This window comes from Melospiza georgiana, chromosome 5, assembly GCF_028018845.1.
Source record: "Melospiza georgiana isolate bMelGeo1 chromosome 5, bMelGeo1.pri, whole genome shotgun sequence".
Taxonomy (NCBI): domain Eukaryota; kingdom Metazoa; phylum Chordata; class Aves; order Passeriformes; family Passerellidae; genus Melospiza; species Melospiza georgiana.
In genome coordinates, this window is record NC_080434.1 from 36,252,785 (window position 1) to 36,269,148 (window position 16,364).

A 16,364-nucleotide genomic window follows, 5' to 3' on the forward strand; every position below is an offset into this window, starting at 1 on the left:
CAAACCTCTTGGCCATTTTGATGAGCACTTTATTGGTTCCTAATGTTAAGGAGGAGGATGAGAAAGAGCCATGTTAAGGGATATATTTACTGAACATTAGTCTCAACTGTGGTAATAATCTGCTTAGAGAAAATAATTAGTAGTAGTTTTAGCACCTGTTTGCCTGATATCTGCTCTAGATGGACTGTACCTTCACTAACATGGATTTTTTTTCATCTAGGCAAAAATCTCTTTTTACTTCTGCAAAAGGTACCTGTAATTTCACAACTAACATCAATAAATTCATTAATAATTTAGTTAATCTGATGGGGGAGAAAACAAAAACAAACCCTAAAAACTTTGTTAAAATTATGTCCTTTCCAAAAGGAGCAATTCTGCAGCAATTCTGTTCAATCTTATGAGTATATTATGGGCTGATTTAAACAAAACATTCAAAAGATTTGTGGAAACCACACTCCTGTTGATTTCTTGGTCAATCATGTCCTAAGCTCTTTAAAGAGGAAACATGGGGAGCACAGACTTAAAACTTACACTGAGATGATCTAATACCATGTTTTTAGAAGCTGCTTAAATGTTGCTTTTTTAAACCGAAATACCTTTAATCTACAATGTTGGTGGTCACTTTTTCCTTGATGTTTATAGCTTTTATAGTACTTCTTATTTGGATGTCTGAAAAAAATTTAGAGGAAAGTATGTTTATCTGTTTTCTCTATATTGAAATGGAGAAGGAACCATACTAGGAAGCAATTTCAGACAATAGCATGGATGTGTGAATTACGTTGGTTTTGCTCCATTGCACTAAGCTATGTTTTTGGGTCCAAAATAATGTTGGAGATGGGCTAAGTTAGGTGTTCCATTTGCTTCCTATGGAAACCTGTTTTTATGGCTTTATTTAATGTGGGGGGGGAGATTCATTTCATAGTGAAACTTATGTCACTGCTAGAACCAGTCAGAAGCTTTCAGAGGAAATAAAGTGGCCTTGAGAGCAAGGGAATTTTACACCTTTGCAGGCCAGGCTTTACAGTTTGTTTTGTTGATATTCTTTGTGTTTAATCTAATTCAGACAAGCAAAAAAAAAAAGCCTTGAGCAATTTCAAGTTCAGCAATTAGTGGCAGCCAGGACTGCAAAGAGTTCAAGAGCTGTAGGTTTAGGTCCGCACAAGGCCATTGGAGTTATGCCACATCCCTAAAGGTCAACACACTCACCTTGGGGACAAAAGTCTAGTTGTCAAATCCTCGTTCCTGCTGAAGCAAGGTGACGATTCCAGCTTTCCCACATCCCAAGGGAGGGCCACAAGTATCCTGCAGCAAGCCTGGCTCTGGCTCTCAGCTGGAAGTGGTTCCATTTGATAGCAGTATTCCCAAAGGGACAAAAGTGGACAGAGTGGTCAGAGCACTCGGGGGGACTGTGTGAAAGGCAAGTTGAGTTCTCTGCTTTCCTGAGAGAGTGCCTGCAATTATTGATACAGAGTGGGAGTTTCAGAAAGTGTGGTTTGGGGGTTTAGCTTTGAACAACTGACTAATAATTACATCGTTTTACACATGGCTTGTGAGAGAAGCCTTGCGTTCTTCCTTTCACAGAAAATAATTCTGTATCCAACCACGTATTTCAAGGCCAGTCTGGATGATGTTTGTGTGCCTACTTTCCCTCCTCACTGAAAGCCACAGCGGAGGCAAAGCAGCACCAAAGCCTCACGCACCTCACACGTCAGTAACTGGATGCCCTCTAGCGAGGCTGCCACGCTCTCAGATCCACTGGCCCTCGCTGTATTGGGAGGTGCGACACAAAGGAAGCTGGCTTTGCAGCGTTATCTCCTGAGGCTGCCTTTCCTCAAGTGGCCAAAGCTCATCTCAGCCTGTAGACGGAGCACTTTGCTGCCCTGTGCCCTGCTCAAAATCCACTTATGCCATCCAGGGGCATTTAAAAGCAGCTGGAGTGTGGCAATGTTTGGTTTCCAAGGAGTTAACACTGAACATTTCAAATGCTTTGTGTGACTCCAGCAGGCAGTTTGCAGGATGTGAGTCTTCAAAACTGTAAATGACCAATTTAAATATCTTAATATGAAATGTCTCATCAGTTTATGGAACTATTTGGGCTCTGTTAGTAAGACTCCTGGCATATGAATGTACACAAATGTTTCCTGTGTTGCTTCCCCCCATCCTCTTTTAAATGCCAAGATTAGGTGTACCTGAAAAGGAACCTTTTTTCTTCTGCAGTGTTAGAAGCTGATCCTGTGCTCATTGCTCTGAAAACAAACTCACACCTAATGAAGTGAGAGCAAGCACTCCTTGGCAGTTCCTTGGGTCTTTTTTCCCTAAAGCCAGCTGAAGATTTGCCGTGGTGTGGGACTGGCAGGACTGTGGGACTGTACTGTGGGCCTGAGAGATGATGCAGAAGTTAGAAGCTGCATGTGGGAGATTAAAATTGCCATGCAATTGTCATATTTTGGAATATAACTTGGAAGCAATTTTTTTCCTCTTGAACTATTTTGTATTTTATTAAAAGCCTGGTACTTTCCCAGTTCAAAACATATCTCATTAGAAGACATTTGCAATATTATCTCCCAAACAGCTGTTTGCCTTTACCAGCGCTTTGAAATTTAAGTGTTTGCCAGACACAAACTGCAGTTCCACTTTCCTTTCTGTGCAGTGTCTGCCTAGAATGAACACTCAGAGTGAAAACCAGGCTTTGCTGATGGTGCAGAGGGAGGATCTCAGATCTCAGCTGGGTGCACACAATGAATCTCTGGATTGCAGCCACCTGAGGGGAATCTGCAGGTGCCAGGTAAGGACCCACTCTCGTGTCAGCATAAGGAGAAAAGGGATGCAAAGGATGGGTTTACAGCCACCTGCCAGGCTGAAGAGGGCATGATTTCCCTCACTATCCTGCAAAATAGAGCACCATGAGATGCTTGTTAACACTTGCAAGTTTTGTGCTCATTCAGACACTGCTTGACATTCCAGACTTCAGAGATTAATGGGCAAGCCAGAAATAACATTTCACCATTGTAGCACACATGGCAGGGATGATTGTGTGGCTTTTTCCTACCTTCAGGGCAGATAATGGGATTAGAACAGGAAGAGAGAAGTGACATGCATCATAGGTAAACCACAGTCATCAATCTCTTCCTGTGGCAGCATAAAAAAAGTACAGTCACTCTTAATAGGCTCTGGGATTCCCCATAATCAACTAGAACTTCAAATTTCCCTTTCTGAATATATGTGGTTAGTGCTAGAAACTTTTAGTCAGCAGAGTGGAAGAGGAATTACGTGACAGACTACTGCACCTAAGAATTCCTCTCTTAGAAAGAAGAGATAAATGAAAGTGAAAATGGGCTTGTTGAACCATTTAAGACTTTAAAATAATTAAGGAAAAAAGAGAATAAACACAAAAACTTCTTAACTTGCAAAACAGTTTTATTTCACACTTATACAAAGGTAAGACATTTTAAAACACTTGCAGTACTACAGATTACATCTACAGCCACCATGTTAACAGGGGACTTCTCAGGCCTCTGAAGTTTTACAGGATTTGAAAGTTTTGAAGCTGATTGTCTATACAGGATAAACCCTCCTGCAGTGCAACATAATCACATAGCAGGCTGTGTGTCACTGCTCTAGAATTCAGAAGGAAATGTGACTCTCCAATTAGTCCTGGATTGACAGTATATGAAAGAAATACTGAAGAAAATGAAGGTACTACTAAAAAAAAAACCACCCCAAAACCTGTGATGTGCAAAATTTGGATTTGGACTGCATGGATTTAAAATATTCAGTGCTCCACAGATGTCCATGGTGAGCTACTTTTTCACTTCAGATGCAAATCCTCTCTGCAGTGCAACTGTCAGCAAGACAAAATTTACTCTCCTGCACCATGGAACTGAACTTTTTAGGTACCTGAAATCCTGGAATAACAGAAGCTCTGGGGATGTCTGGGGAGTAAGAACAATGGCACAAGGTGTTGCCTGGTTATAAACAATAAACTTTGGTCACCCAAGCAGGTTACATTCAAGTTTCATTCTGGTTTCAGGTGATCAGCTAAACACAAAAACATCTATGGATAGCACAGAGCTCCAAAGGAAGAGCCAAATCTACATTTGCTTTCCATTAAATCCAAAAACAACTTGCCATAGGAAAACAGTGTTTCATACAGAAATACAGACGAATATACAATTAATTTTAGAGTCTTTCGTGGAAATAAACAACAGGAGACAAATACCAAAAGATAACCTAAAAAACCTTCAAAGGAATAAAAAATACTGTGCTTGTCCCTTCAATCAGTAACCTTAGAAAAGGCAAAGTAGCCTTTCCCAGCAGCAGTGGGCATCTTCACATCTGAAGTGAAGTATCTTTTAGTTAAATAGTAAAACACAGCAGTTTTTATCCAAAATGGCAATCAGGGAAGTTGTTATGGTAGAGGGGAAGGGACCCTGCCTTGCAGTATCTTCCTTGACTTCTGCAGTATCTCATTTTGGCAGTATTGGGTACTGCAGCCCTCCTTCCCCAATTATCTTTGTTGAAAAAGAGAAATAAACCAAAAAATCTGCCCTTTCAGACTTTGTTCACGTGGCAGAAAACATGCAGAAGGCACAAGCCCAGTTTTTAAACCTTTTCCAGGTTATCTTTTGGCCCAGTTGTATAGCAAGGCAACAAATATTAGTATAAGCTAGTTTTCTTCATGATTCTCAAAAATTCTTGCTCGCTTACTTCCCCATCTCCATCTCGATCAGCTTCATCAATCATTTCCTATAAAACACAGTGTACATTTCATCAGGCACTGGACTCTAAACACAACACAATCCACTCATTAAAACAGCAATAAATCAGAGGCACATCATGTGAAAACAACAATGGATTTGACTGCTTTTCATATTTCTGATCTCTCAGCCCTTCTGAAATAGGAGTAAATTCCCACCCAGTCCCTGGGAGCTACAGGAATGGTCTGTGCCTGTTAGTAAAGCTCTGGCAAATCAGAATTTACCTGAAGTTCTTCATCTGTTAAATTTTCTCCCAGCTCCTTGGCAACCCTTTTCAAGTTTTTGAATGAGATTTTTCCTGTGCCATCATCATCAAATAATCTGAAAGCTTTCAGGATTTCTTCTTTTGAATCCTTTTCGCTCTAAACCAAGAGTAAAGCATATGTTAATCAGAAAACCCCTGACACTGAGATGTCCCTTTCTCTTATGCTGCCACAAGAACTTCTGCTAAGAGTTCCTACCATTTTTTGTGTCATCATAGCTAAAAAGTCTTCAAAGCTGATGGTGCCACTTCCTTCCTTGTCAATGTCTGCTATCATCTTCTTAATCTCTTCCTTCTTTGGCTCAAAGCCTAAGGCACGCATTGCAACCTGTGCCAAAACAGCAAAACCAATTCTGTTAGGAGGCCACCAGAATTTTGGGGTAAGAGCTGAGCTAAAGCCGGTTTCATTTCCTTGTCCAGAACTATAGTCACAACCATGGAAACACCTTGGTGTCCTCTACCATCTTCTTTCATCTTGCTGAACAGTAATAGTGTTGGTTTGATTTTTTATGGTGTTGTTTTTCCTATATAGTAGTGGAAATCCATTGTTTATATCAGGCAGAGGTAATTTTCAGGTTACAGAAATTGAGATTTCAGAAATTGAGGTTTACAGAAATTGAGGTTTCTCATGCAGAAATTGAGCAGAGTGTATGTAAGAAATCAAGGTAAAGGAGGTAAGTAAATTTAAAGTGTTCATGCTTACAAAAAAATCAAACACATAAAATCACAGGGAGACAACTGATATTCATCTTCCCCTTGTACTACTGTATGTGTGCAAGTGCACACACACTGCCTGAGTTGTAACTGAAACACAACTCAGATCTCTTTTTTGTTCTTTTTTAAATTAAAAACCAGGTATTTTTTGGATTACATATATGCGAATATGGTTGTAACTTTCCTGAATGCATACGAAATCTGTGTTTAGTTCTCAGGTGAAGTAAATATTTGATACTCTGATACTCATCCCAGAACAACAAAAGTCTACTTCCCAGGAACAAGCACCTTAGTCATGAAACCTGAAACTGTTTAGTTTCTCTAAAGCTCAAAGCTGTCAGATTTAAACAGCCACACAGAGAAGCCTGTCTGCTTCATGCATTACATGCAGAGTGCACCCCAAATTCAGTCATGACAGCAAGCCATTACTCTTCCTTGTACTCCAAAAACTGCTTTAAAATAGGGTTGGACAAACAGAAAATGCAGCTACAATTTTGAGATCAAAGATATTTTCATCTCAGAGGAAAAAGAAAAAAAAGTTTGAAAACCTTCAGTTCTTTTATGTCAATGCTTCCAGATCCATCAGTGTCAAACAAATCAAAAGCTTCTCTGATCTCCTGCTTTTGCTCTTCTGTAAGTTCAGGTTTCAAGCCACTTTTCTTCCTCTGGGCTGTACCTAAGCCAGGTTTTCTATAGTTGGATGCCTTCAGAAAGTGAAGGGAGAGAACAGATAAGCAACAGCACCTTCCTGGGAGAATTTCAAATACACTTAATTATAAATGAGAACAGTAATACAGTAGAGGTGAGAGACATTTCCTTGCTGCCAATGATAGACATTGAGTCTCTAGGTCAATTTCCTTAGGTTGCTGTAGAAAGAAAAAAAGAGATTTTGTTTCTGGGGAATGTGGATTTGGCCTTCCTGTTTTCTGTTTTAAACTGAAGTATTATCAATTCAAGGAATAATGCCAAAAATCCAGGTGGACAGCCTGAAAATGGAGACTCACTGATGTGACCATGACCCTCTGCACCTCCTGCCAGTTGCCTTTCCTGCAGGTTTATGTGAAACATGAGTACAGCATCCTCACAGCTAAGGAGGGTGGCTGCTTAGGGTCTTGGCTGTAAATAAGACTCAAAATCAGCCACTCCTGTGGGAAACAAGTGTAAAGGGAGCTGTGTGGCTCCAGGCTGCCTATCCATCGAGTAGATGTGGGATCAAGCAGCAACATCCAGTGGGAAAGTGAGATAACAGACGATCTGTCCCATAAGGAGAACTAATCTGCTTGTGCTGAGCTGGTGCATCATTATCCAGGACACTTCCGAGACATTTTCTGCCTCTGGTGTAAGCCAGTGCAGGACAGAGTGTCCCACCCACCCATACAGCAGGGAAAAACTCCTTCCTCAAGTATAGTTTTGGTTTTAAATCAGCAGCAGACAGATTTTCGTCCTGCAGTCCAATCTGCACAGGATTGTGGAAGGAAAGGCAGTCCCTCCCACCCCCAGCTCCAAGTGGCTAGGCTTTACAGAAGTAAATAAAACAAGCACAAGGCAAGGGATTTGTTACCTAGTTACTGCTGACCAGTGGCTTGCCTCTGCTGAATTGTTAACGTGTTTAGGGTTGGGATCTCTCTTTTAACTAATAAGATTCCATTTTCTTCTATTTGTTAATGAAATTTCGTTTTCCAACGTGATTTGTCCCTCCCAGGCCGGACTGCAAAGCCATTTGTCTGGCTCACCCCTGACTTCCCTGTGCTGCTATTAACACACGAATCAGACTTTTACTTTTATATGCTGCACTGGGAAGAAGCCACACGAGACCTTTTCCTGGCTCCGGAGTCTTACTGTTCCATTTATTTCACATCTGACTCGTACAAATAAATCCCTTTCAGGTTCCACCTCCGGGCCTGGCCGGTGCCATTCCGACAAGGCTGCCGGGGCCGAACGCTGAGCTGCGGTCTGTGAGCTGTGCCAAGAGAACCAGGCACGCCGAGAGCCGGTGACGTGTTTTGCGAATCCCGGTGTTTTTCCGGGCGCGTTTTTCCCGTTGGAGTAGGGGGCCTTTCCGGGGTGCGCTGTGCGAGGTAACCGGGCAGCAGCGACGGCCTGGGCAGGGGTGGAACCTGAAGGGGGTTTGCGGCGGGAGGGGGCGGAGGGGCTCGGGGGAGGCGGCGGTGGGAAGGGAGCCCGCGGCGGGGAGGGCGCGCTCACCATCCGGCCGGGAACGCCGCTCCGGGCTGGCACCGGGCGGGACGAGACGGGAGCTCCGCACCGCCGCGCGCAGCCGGCACGCGCCGCCCAGCCGGCCAATGAGCGGGCGGAACGAGGGCGGGAAGCCGCCCCCCCTCACGGCGCCGGCCAATGAGAGCGCGGCGTGCCCGTGAGGGACAGCTGAGGGAGCGCGAGGGCGGGCCCGCCCGCGGGGAGCCTGAGGGAGCGGCGGCCGTGTCCAGGCAACTCCGTGTCCAGGGAAGCGGCGGGAGCGCGGCCCCTCCGGTGAGACACCCGCACCGGCCCGCCGGGCACCCTCCGGGCCGCAGGAAGCGGCCAGGCCGCCGCCAGTGCAGTTCCGGTGTGTCCGCTCCGGGCGGCTTCCCCCCGGCCGTGTGGAGCGGGCGGGCCGGGACGCGCTTCCTCTCCCTAGCGATAGTAGAACATAATATTCAAGCGGACTTTCGCTGTGTGGGATGGGGAGAAAAAAAAAAAAAAAAAAAAAAGCTTTTTCGATTGGGAATAGCTACGCAAAGGGGCCTTTAGGGAGCTGGAATAAATGATAGGAATAAATTCCAGTACCTGAAGGGAACTTACAGGAAAGATGGGGCAGGACTATTTACAAGGGCATATAGTGATGGGACAAGGGAGGATGGGTTCAAACTGACAGACAGTCGATTTAGATTGGATATTAGGAAGAAATCTTTATTGTGAGGGGGGTGACGGACGGGAACAGGCTGCCCAGAGAAGCTGTGGATGCCCCATCCCTGGAAGCGGTGAATGCCAGGTCAGATGTGGCTCTGAGCAACCTGGTCTGGTGGAAGATGATCCTGCCCATGGCAGGGGATTGAAACTGGGTGATCTTAAAGGTCGCTTCCCACCCAGACCATTCTGTGATTCTGTGATGTGAATCTGAGCATAAGAGTTACAGGACTCAGGGTTCTCAATTCTTGCTGTGTATACTTTGTTATTCAAAAAGGGAGCTTTATTTTAATCTGCATCTGCCACAGGACCATGGTGTGGAAGAGATTTTGAGTGAAAGATTTCTTTTTGATGTGCTAAGAATGAATAGTTGGTCAAAACTTTAAAGTCTCAGCAGTTTGTAAGTTACAAAGAAGTGGCATTGCTTTCATTTTGCTTAATGAAGAATTCATGCATGTTAGTTGGACTAAACAGAATTTGGAATAAAATATGTTTTCCCAGACTTGAAGGTTAAAGTCAGCATGGCATGACTGTTGTTACCAAGAAGGATCCACACAGAGCTCTTGAATTTGGCATGTAATTTGTCCATTCTGCTCTAATGAACTTTTGCCCTCAGTCAGGCAAATAACTGAAATTCCGGACATTAGGGCAGGAGGAGGTGGTAGTTCCACACAGCCTGCATGCCAGAAGTGTAAGAAATCGTGGGAGTTAACAGCTCTTTACTATCTGCCAGCCAGAAACAATTCCATGGTATTTTAACAGTGCCCCATTTCAGCAACTCTGCCCACTGATTTCTCAAAATAAACACACAGTAAGAAAGGTTGATATGGAAGAAAGCCATGTTCAGGGGTACATTGTTAAATTAATTTTTTGTGATTTGTGCTCTGGTGTGCTGTGAGGATGCGGCAGTAATTTGTCATCTGTTCACAGATGCTGCCCACTGCCCATGGCTTTCAGGGATGTGAATGCCAGGAGACACATTGGACTCCAGCAACTCTCAGCCTTAGCATCCACTGGGAGAACATTCCTGGGGCCAGTGAAATCACATAAATTCATTGTGGATGAAATCACCAAGCAGAGCACATTGATTTGTTCTGCTGTTAGGCTGCTGGAAAGTTTGGATTTGACAAGTGCTGTTGGGCAGCTTCTCAACGAGAGCATTCAGGCCCAGAAGAAGGAGTTTAAGACGGGGATGAGCACCCTGTTGTTCCTGGTTGGAGCGTGGAGCAGTGCTGTGGTGGAGTGCCTCCAGCAGAACGTTCCTGTTCCAGCTATAGTGTCTGTGATGTCTGAGGGGTTGAACTCCTGCTGTGAGAGAGTCCAGTGTCTTCAGATACCAACACATGATGTGAAGAAAGAGCTGTGTTCTAGCAGAGTTAGGCCAAAGGCTTCTGAAAGCAAAACTGGCCAAGCTGGACGTGATGCTCTTACAAATCCTTGGGATTTGCTGTGTTTTCAGAGAGATATTTCTGCAACAGAAGAAGTAATCCCAATAAATTCTTGTTCCCATCAAGGAGATGATTGTAATTTTAACAAGCTCCTGGTTTCACCCTTGGCTGGCTTTGGTTCAGTGGCTTCATTTGTCAAGGCAGCGGGTGACAAAAGTTCACCTGCGCTGTCTGGAAGTGCTGGTACTGCTTCCAGCTGTATCACACAGAAGTTAACCCACAGCAGACACTTCAGCACTCTAGGGAAAGGCCCTTCTGCAAGTCAGCAGGGAAGTTTTCAGGGACACCTTTCAGGACCACCAGCAGATGTGTGTGGGTGTTGTGGTTTAGGACACCTGGCAGTGGCTCTGAGCCACGGAAACCAGAGCAGCGTGAAGCTGCTACAAAGCATTGCTGCCTATCAGCAAGAGAGAGCAGAGGGCAGTGGCAATTCCCAGATTAATATTGCAGAGATTGTGACGTGCTGTGTGCTGGGCCTGCCCGAGAGCTATTCCTGTGTCTCCCCAGGCTTTGTCACCTTGGTGTCACCAGAGCAAGCCTCAGTCATCAAACACTTTGCAGACAAACCCCTCCGCGTTCTGCTGATGGATGGTGACCTCATGGAGGGGTACCGACACTTAGGGTTTAACAGACCACCTAATGTAAGGACCATCTTGGAGCATCCCAGTCCACAGGGATGGGCAGGAGATGCGTGGCTAAGCACAACGTTGGATATTCTGATGAGCTTTGAAGTAAACCTGGTTTTGGTCAAAGGAAACGTGTGCAAGAACTTGATGGAGAGGTGCACGGCCAGCAGGATATTGGTAGTTGGCTGCGTGGCCCGGGATGTGCTGCGTGCCTTCGGGGCAGCCACCGGTGCCCGGGCAGTGACGTACCTGAGCCAGCTGAACGCTGCCTCCGTCGGGAGCGGGGCCTGGGCGGAGCTGTGGAAGAGCAGCGATGGGCGTGCGGTGGATCTGGGCGAGCTGCTGCCGGCGCGGATCAGCGCGGGAGGCATCGCGCTGCTCACGGCCGTGCTCACCACTGCCCTGCCTTGCAAGGCGCAGCTCCTCGAGGACCAGTTCTGGACTTTGCTGTATCGGCTCCATCACGCTCTGAAGGACGGCAAGGTTTTCCCTGGGGGCGGTGCGGTGGAGCTCTTGTGCCTCAGTCACATCCAGGCGCTGGCAGAGCAGCCCGGGCGGCCGGGAAGCGACAGAGCTGCGAGAGAGCTCCCCAGTCCCTGGCTGGCAGAGCATAAACCCATTGTGCTCCAGGCACTGGCGAGCGGCTGGAGGCGGTACCTGGCCGTGCTCCTGCGGAACACTGCGAGGGCCGGCTCGGAGCTGGAAGCAGGTGCCTCCGTGGATCGTCACCTCCAAAAAGCAGCGGCCTGTGGCTCTCCCTCAGCTTACATTTTGGAACAGTTTAGGAGAGGGGGAGTGCTCGGGAGTGGCTCTGAACCCGTCCCTGAGCAGGTCACAGGTTTAAGGGTTTGTGATAACGTTGCAGCCAAGACGGAGGCCTGGAGGAGAGCTCTGGACCTGGTGCTGCTGGTGCTTCAGACTGATGTCGAAATTGTCACAGGCCCCAGAGGGCATCAGATCCTGAACTCACCTGTGTCAAGCGAATTTATGTTTTTATAGGATTTTGAGGATTTGTAAGTCCGTGGGAGAAGGCTGGGTGCAACCTACATGTCTTTTTATAAAGCAAACAGTGAGGTGTGATTGTGACTTTAGAATGTAACAGCAGAAGTCAGAATGAGAGACAGTCACAAAGTGATTTCTTATTTCTAGAAATGAGAATTAAATAACAAACAAAAAACCACTTGTGGGTTTATCTCTAACCCAGGCCATGCATTTCTAGCTAATGGTATTGCCTGTGTTGATGTCCCCTAATGTCTTCTGAAGAAAGGTGGAGATCTCTTACATTATATTGCTGTACTTGTGTTAAATGAAAGAATATTTGTAATTATTTCTTAATTAATACCTTTTTCTTAATTTCTGTACATTGCAAACATAAGAGTTAAACTTGAAATAATGTGAGTGTTACATTTTATACTGAGAGTTTGTATTTATAGATTCTATTTTTGCATATTTATATGGTCCATACATCTCTGATTTCCTAATGTAGACCCTCTGGAATTTCCCTGGTTTTGACCAATTCAGGCTGAATCCTTCCTTTTGGTATTACAGACTGGATGCATCTCTACACAAAATTTTCCTTTACCTTCCCAACTGGATTTTTAGATCATTTCCATGGGGTCTTTCAGCTGTCCTTGCAGAGAGGAAAATGTTGCTGTTAGTTTTCAGTGCTGGCTAACAACTAAATCTCTCCTGGTGACTGAGGCACGGCATTTTTGCTGTGTTACAGCACTGACAGTTTGAAAGCTGGGCATGGAGAGCTGGCACTTCATTGCAACAGAGAGGTGTGTAACTATGGAGATATTTTTTTTCTGAACTTGGCATTCTGAGTCACGCTGAAAGTGAAATGTCTCACCAGTCTGGTGAAAATAGAATGGAAAACGAATGGAAATGGTGATGCTAAAGAGAATCCTTGCATTCAAGAGCTTTCTCATGAAAATGCTCATGGCTGGCAGCACAGATAATAAAATTCATCCACAAATAAGGTTTAGATGCTTATTGGGAGTATCTGTAGTAAAGTCATGTTACGTCTTTGACCTGAAACTAAATATTCTGGTTTTCTGTCAGATCCCAGAATTTGGTGGATTTTGGCAAAATACTGTAGGGGCTTACAATTTTAAGTTGGAACAGTAGTTCCTAGTAGCATAAGGATCTCGTTAGAGTACAGTTTTGATCATCCTGCAATTTTTATTTTCATTATTAGAAGGTTGGCAATTTATTATGTAGCTTCTGGGCCACATTCTTGATGTACCAAGCTGTGAGAAAGAGTCTGGTAGATCAAAAGAGACAAAAGGAGCTGGGGCTGTTAAGTGAGAATGAAATGGAAGCACAGCACATAAATAAATATAAACAGACTCTGCTGCTCTGCAAGTGTTTGCAGCTCATGTTGGGCTTTACACTGTTTTTCTCGAGCCTCCTGTACTGAGCATTGCATAACCCCTGTTCCCAGGGAAAGCTCCACTTGGACTTTATTTGAATAATAGAGTGAAGTGTGTTATGGAAAAGCTGCAGACAGCAATTGTATTGAGGTGCTCCAACATCTATTTATGGGACTCTTAGGCACTGGGAGCTGACGCACCAAATGTTGAGAAAGTCCAAAATGATGTAATTTTTCCAATCAGGCTTTTGAAAAGCACATCATGATATATTTAAATGTTGTGATGCCAAACCAGGACAAGAGGTTTTCAAAAAAGCTGTCAGATGTTACATTTGGATTAATTAATGCCTGTTTTTGTACAGGCCAATGAAATGGAACCATTTATAAACTGGGTACATCCTGTATCCTGGGTTACTTAAAATTCTGTCTGATGTGCACAGAAGATTGCCATGCAAGCTCTCCTCAAGGCATCCTCTCTTGAAATTTGGGATACAACATTCTGCTGTGGCTCCCTCAGCCCCAGGTCTCCCAAAGCTCTCTGCACCATGGAGTGGAGATCCCGCGCCTGTGTGCCATGGCGCTCGGCACAGAAATGATTTCAACATCTGCCACAGCTCCTGCCAGGCAGAGGCTCCTCCTCTGGACACAAAGACTGTTTGTGTAGAGCATGGTGTGATGGCAGAGCTAAGCTTTCACATGTGATGTGCTCGGGAAATTGGGAAATGGCTGAGATTCAGGAGTTGGCACATCTTGCTCCCCACTGGAACCAAGTCCCAGTCAGGTGCCTTGTTTCTCCCTTGCATCCCAGTATCATCATTGCCATCTCACTCCACCTTCTGTTGGGGGCTGATGGCATTGTATTTCATATTTCTCTTTATAAAAAAAAGAATTTATGGATCTGTACCTTGAGGATATCCTGAAATGTAGGAGAGGTCTCGTAATTCATAGCAACCAGACCCTTGTCCCAAGCTGAGCCAGCCTGGAGGGCACAGCCCCCTGCCAATTCTGTCCATGTAAGGGACATGGACCAGTGATCAGTGGCTGTCAGGAGGCACCTGAGAGTTTGCCTGCTGCCAGGTGTGCTGAAAATGGGAGCTGGGAAGTGTGGGAGACTGTGTGTCCCTACAGTGCTCCCCAGGCAGGAGAGGAGTGACTCTGGGAGGGTGAGGAGAAAACTGTTAAGACTGTCTGTTTGCACTGAACTCCTTTAGATACCCTAGGCCAGGGCTGATGGAGAGGCTGGGAGAACATTTTCCTTTTTCTTAGAGGAGGGAGTTGGAGAGGAACATTGAATCTAGGAGAAAAGTTATGGAGTGACAAGAGATTTTCAGCTCTGCTCACAAGAATGAGGTGACTGCAGGCCTGAGTCATCCCATCAGTCACACTGCCAGCAAAAAGTCCTTCTGAAGATTGGGAAGAAGTGATCTTCCATGCAAAGCAGCTTGGCTTCCCATAACCAACATCCACAGGAGCTGAACCAACATCACCAGGTATCAAGTGAATGAAATGTCTTGTAACTGTTTGGGGTTTTTTGTATCTTTTTGTTTGTGTGTGATCTCTATAAAACTCCTGTGTAAATTCCCTGTTACATGAAAGTGCCAAACTCAAATGGGGCTGAGCTGCTGCTTCCAGAATGGACTTGCTGTTCTGGAACCAGCTGAATTGCCAGGACTGCTGTGAACAACAGGCACTTCTGGCAGTAACAGAGGCCCATTACAAGCCTGAAGATTTGTTTTACCCACTTTTATCTCTCTCTCTCTGCAGATCAGCAGTCCTTCCGAGATAACTCCACACCAGCACAGTCAGAGCATACTTTGTATGACATAATTTGAAAAATCTAAAAATTACACATTTAATTCCTCCACCTGCCACCAGCATCATTGTATTAATTAACCATTTATTGCAAAGCTGCAGGACCAAGCCTTTTTTTTTTCTAACCAAGCATGAATAGATCTGCAGTCTTAAAGGGCTTTTTCTTTACAGATAATGTTGCTCCAAGAACTAATGTCCACAGGGACGATTCCAGCCCAGGTGAGAGAAGAGGGAGAGCAGCTCAGGTGCATGCACAAACCAGGGACTGGGGCTGATACTGAATAGTAGGAGGGAAAAAAGAACACACCCCTCTGTTCTGGCTTCCTACCTGTTTATTCTGCTCATAATACCCATTTCTGTAGATTTTTGAAGAGCACCCACAGTCGTGCTTCTGCTGATTTCGATGCTGGTTTGCTGTGAGTACTGGGATTCAGCTTCTTGCACTGTGTCCCTGAAAACTCTGTAGGGCCAAGGGCACTTTGGGGCAGAGATGCAGAATGGAAGGAGAGAGCAATTCCCCAGTTTCTCCTTCCACATCAGGCCCTGGATGACCCCTGGGGAGTGGCTGCATGTCACATTTAATCAAACCCCGAGTTCCCAGCAGCCATGTGTTCCCATGGTGAGAAGTGTTTGGGAGGAGTCTTTCTCAGAGAGTGGAAAGAAAGGCTGGGCCATGATCATGCACAGATGGTGAAAGAGCTCATCAGAAAGGAGAGAAATCAAGGGCTGTATTTGGTTTCCCTGCCTAGCAGAGATTCAAAACAAAAAACTGTTTAGTTCAAAAGGAATTCTTTCCTTGGGGACCAAGTGCTACTCCAAACAATAGGATTATTTTTTCATTATTGCAGGAGTAGCAAAGATAGCATGCAGTTTTGATTTAGAAGTAATGGGAAGATTCACCTCAACTGTGTTTTATTCCAGCTGAAATCAGTAGAATGGGGTTTAGTTCACAACTGTTGTCCACTGTGTTGTGAGACCAAATATTTAACCAGCATTGCAGATTTGGAGAGATGACTGAAAATAACACAGTTGGTGAACTTACTTATTTCCAAGGTATAATTTGAGTCACTGCTTTCATTGACTACACTTAAAAACAAAAGAAAAACAATCAACAAAAACTTTTTATTTGTCAGGACTGGAGAGCCAGAATCACCCCACAGGAGTTGTATAAAATAAATTTTGTTTATATATATTGTATTTGTACATATATTCACACATTCTGGAGCAGAACAGTTTCTCAATCAGCAAGATTAATTTACAGTGTAGTCATACAACTCTAAACTGATTCACCCCCTGTTTATTTCAAAGAAAACCATCCAAATACCTCCTTTTATAGAATAGCTACCTATTATCAGTTGGTTTTTGGTTTTTTTTTTTTTTTTTTCGAAAGAGCCTTGTAGAAAAAGGATCCCTCCAGTAAACTGAAAAGAATTGTTTGGGGTATTAATTCCTGTATCCCATCTG

General features: G+C 44.7%; 2 protein-coding genes across 2 annotated transcripts; one reads left to right on the plus strand and one right to left on the minus strand.

Moving 5' to 3' along the window:
• Positions 1 to 3,396: 3,396 nt before the first annotated feature.
• Positions 3,397 to 8,021, minus strand: LOC131083531 (uncharacterized). The gene is made up of 5 exons (XM_058024319.1): positions 7,939 to 8,021; positions 6,282 to 6,437; positions 5,219 to 5,347; positions 4,982 to 5,119; positions 3,397 to 4,746 (listed from the first exon to the last, which is right to left on the minus strand). The coding sequence occupies exons 1-5, from the start codon at positions 7,939 to 7,941 to the stop codon at positions 4,657 to 4,659; spliced, it is 516 nt and encodes a 171-aa protein (XP_057880302.1). The 5' UTR covers positions 7,942 to 8,021; the 3' UTR covers positions 3,397 to 4,656.
• Positions 8,022 to 8,169: 148 nt separating this feature from the next.
• Positions 8,170 to 13,099, plus strand: BBS12 (Bardet-Biedl syndrome 12). The gene is made up of 2 exons (XM_058024335.1): positions 8,170 to 8,223; positions 9,571 to 13,099. The coding sequence occupies exon 2, from the start codon at positions 9,587 to 9,589 to the stop codon at positions 11,711 to 11,713; it is 2,127 nt and encodes a 708-aa protein (XP_057880318.1). The 5' UTR covers positions 8,170 to 8,223; positions 9,571 to 9,586; the 3' UTR covers positions 11,714 to 13,099.
• Positions 13,100 to 16,364: the final 3,265 nt, after the last annotated feature.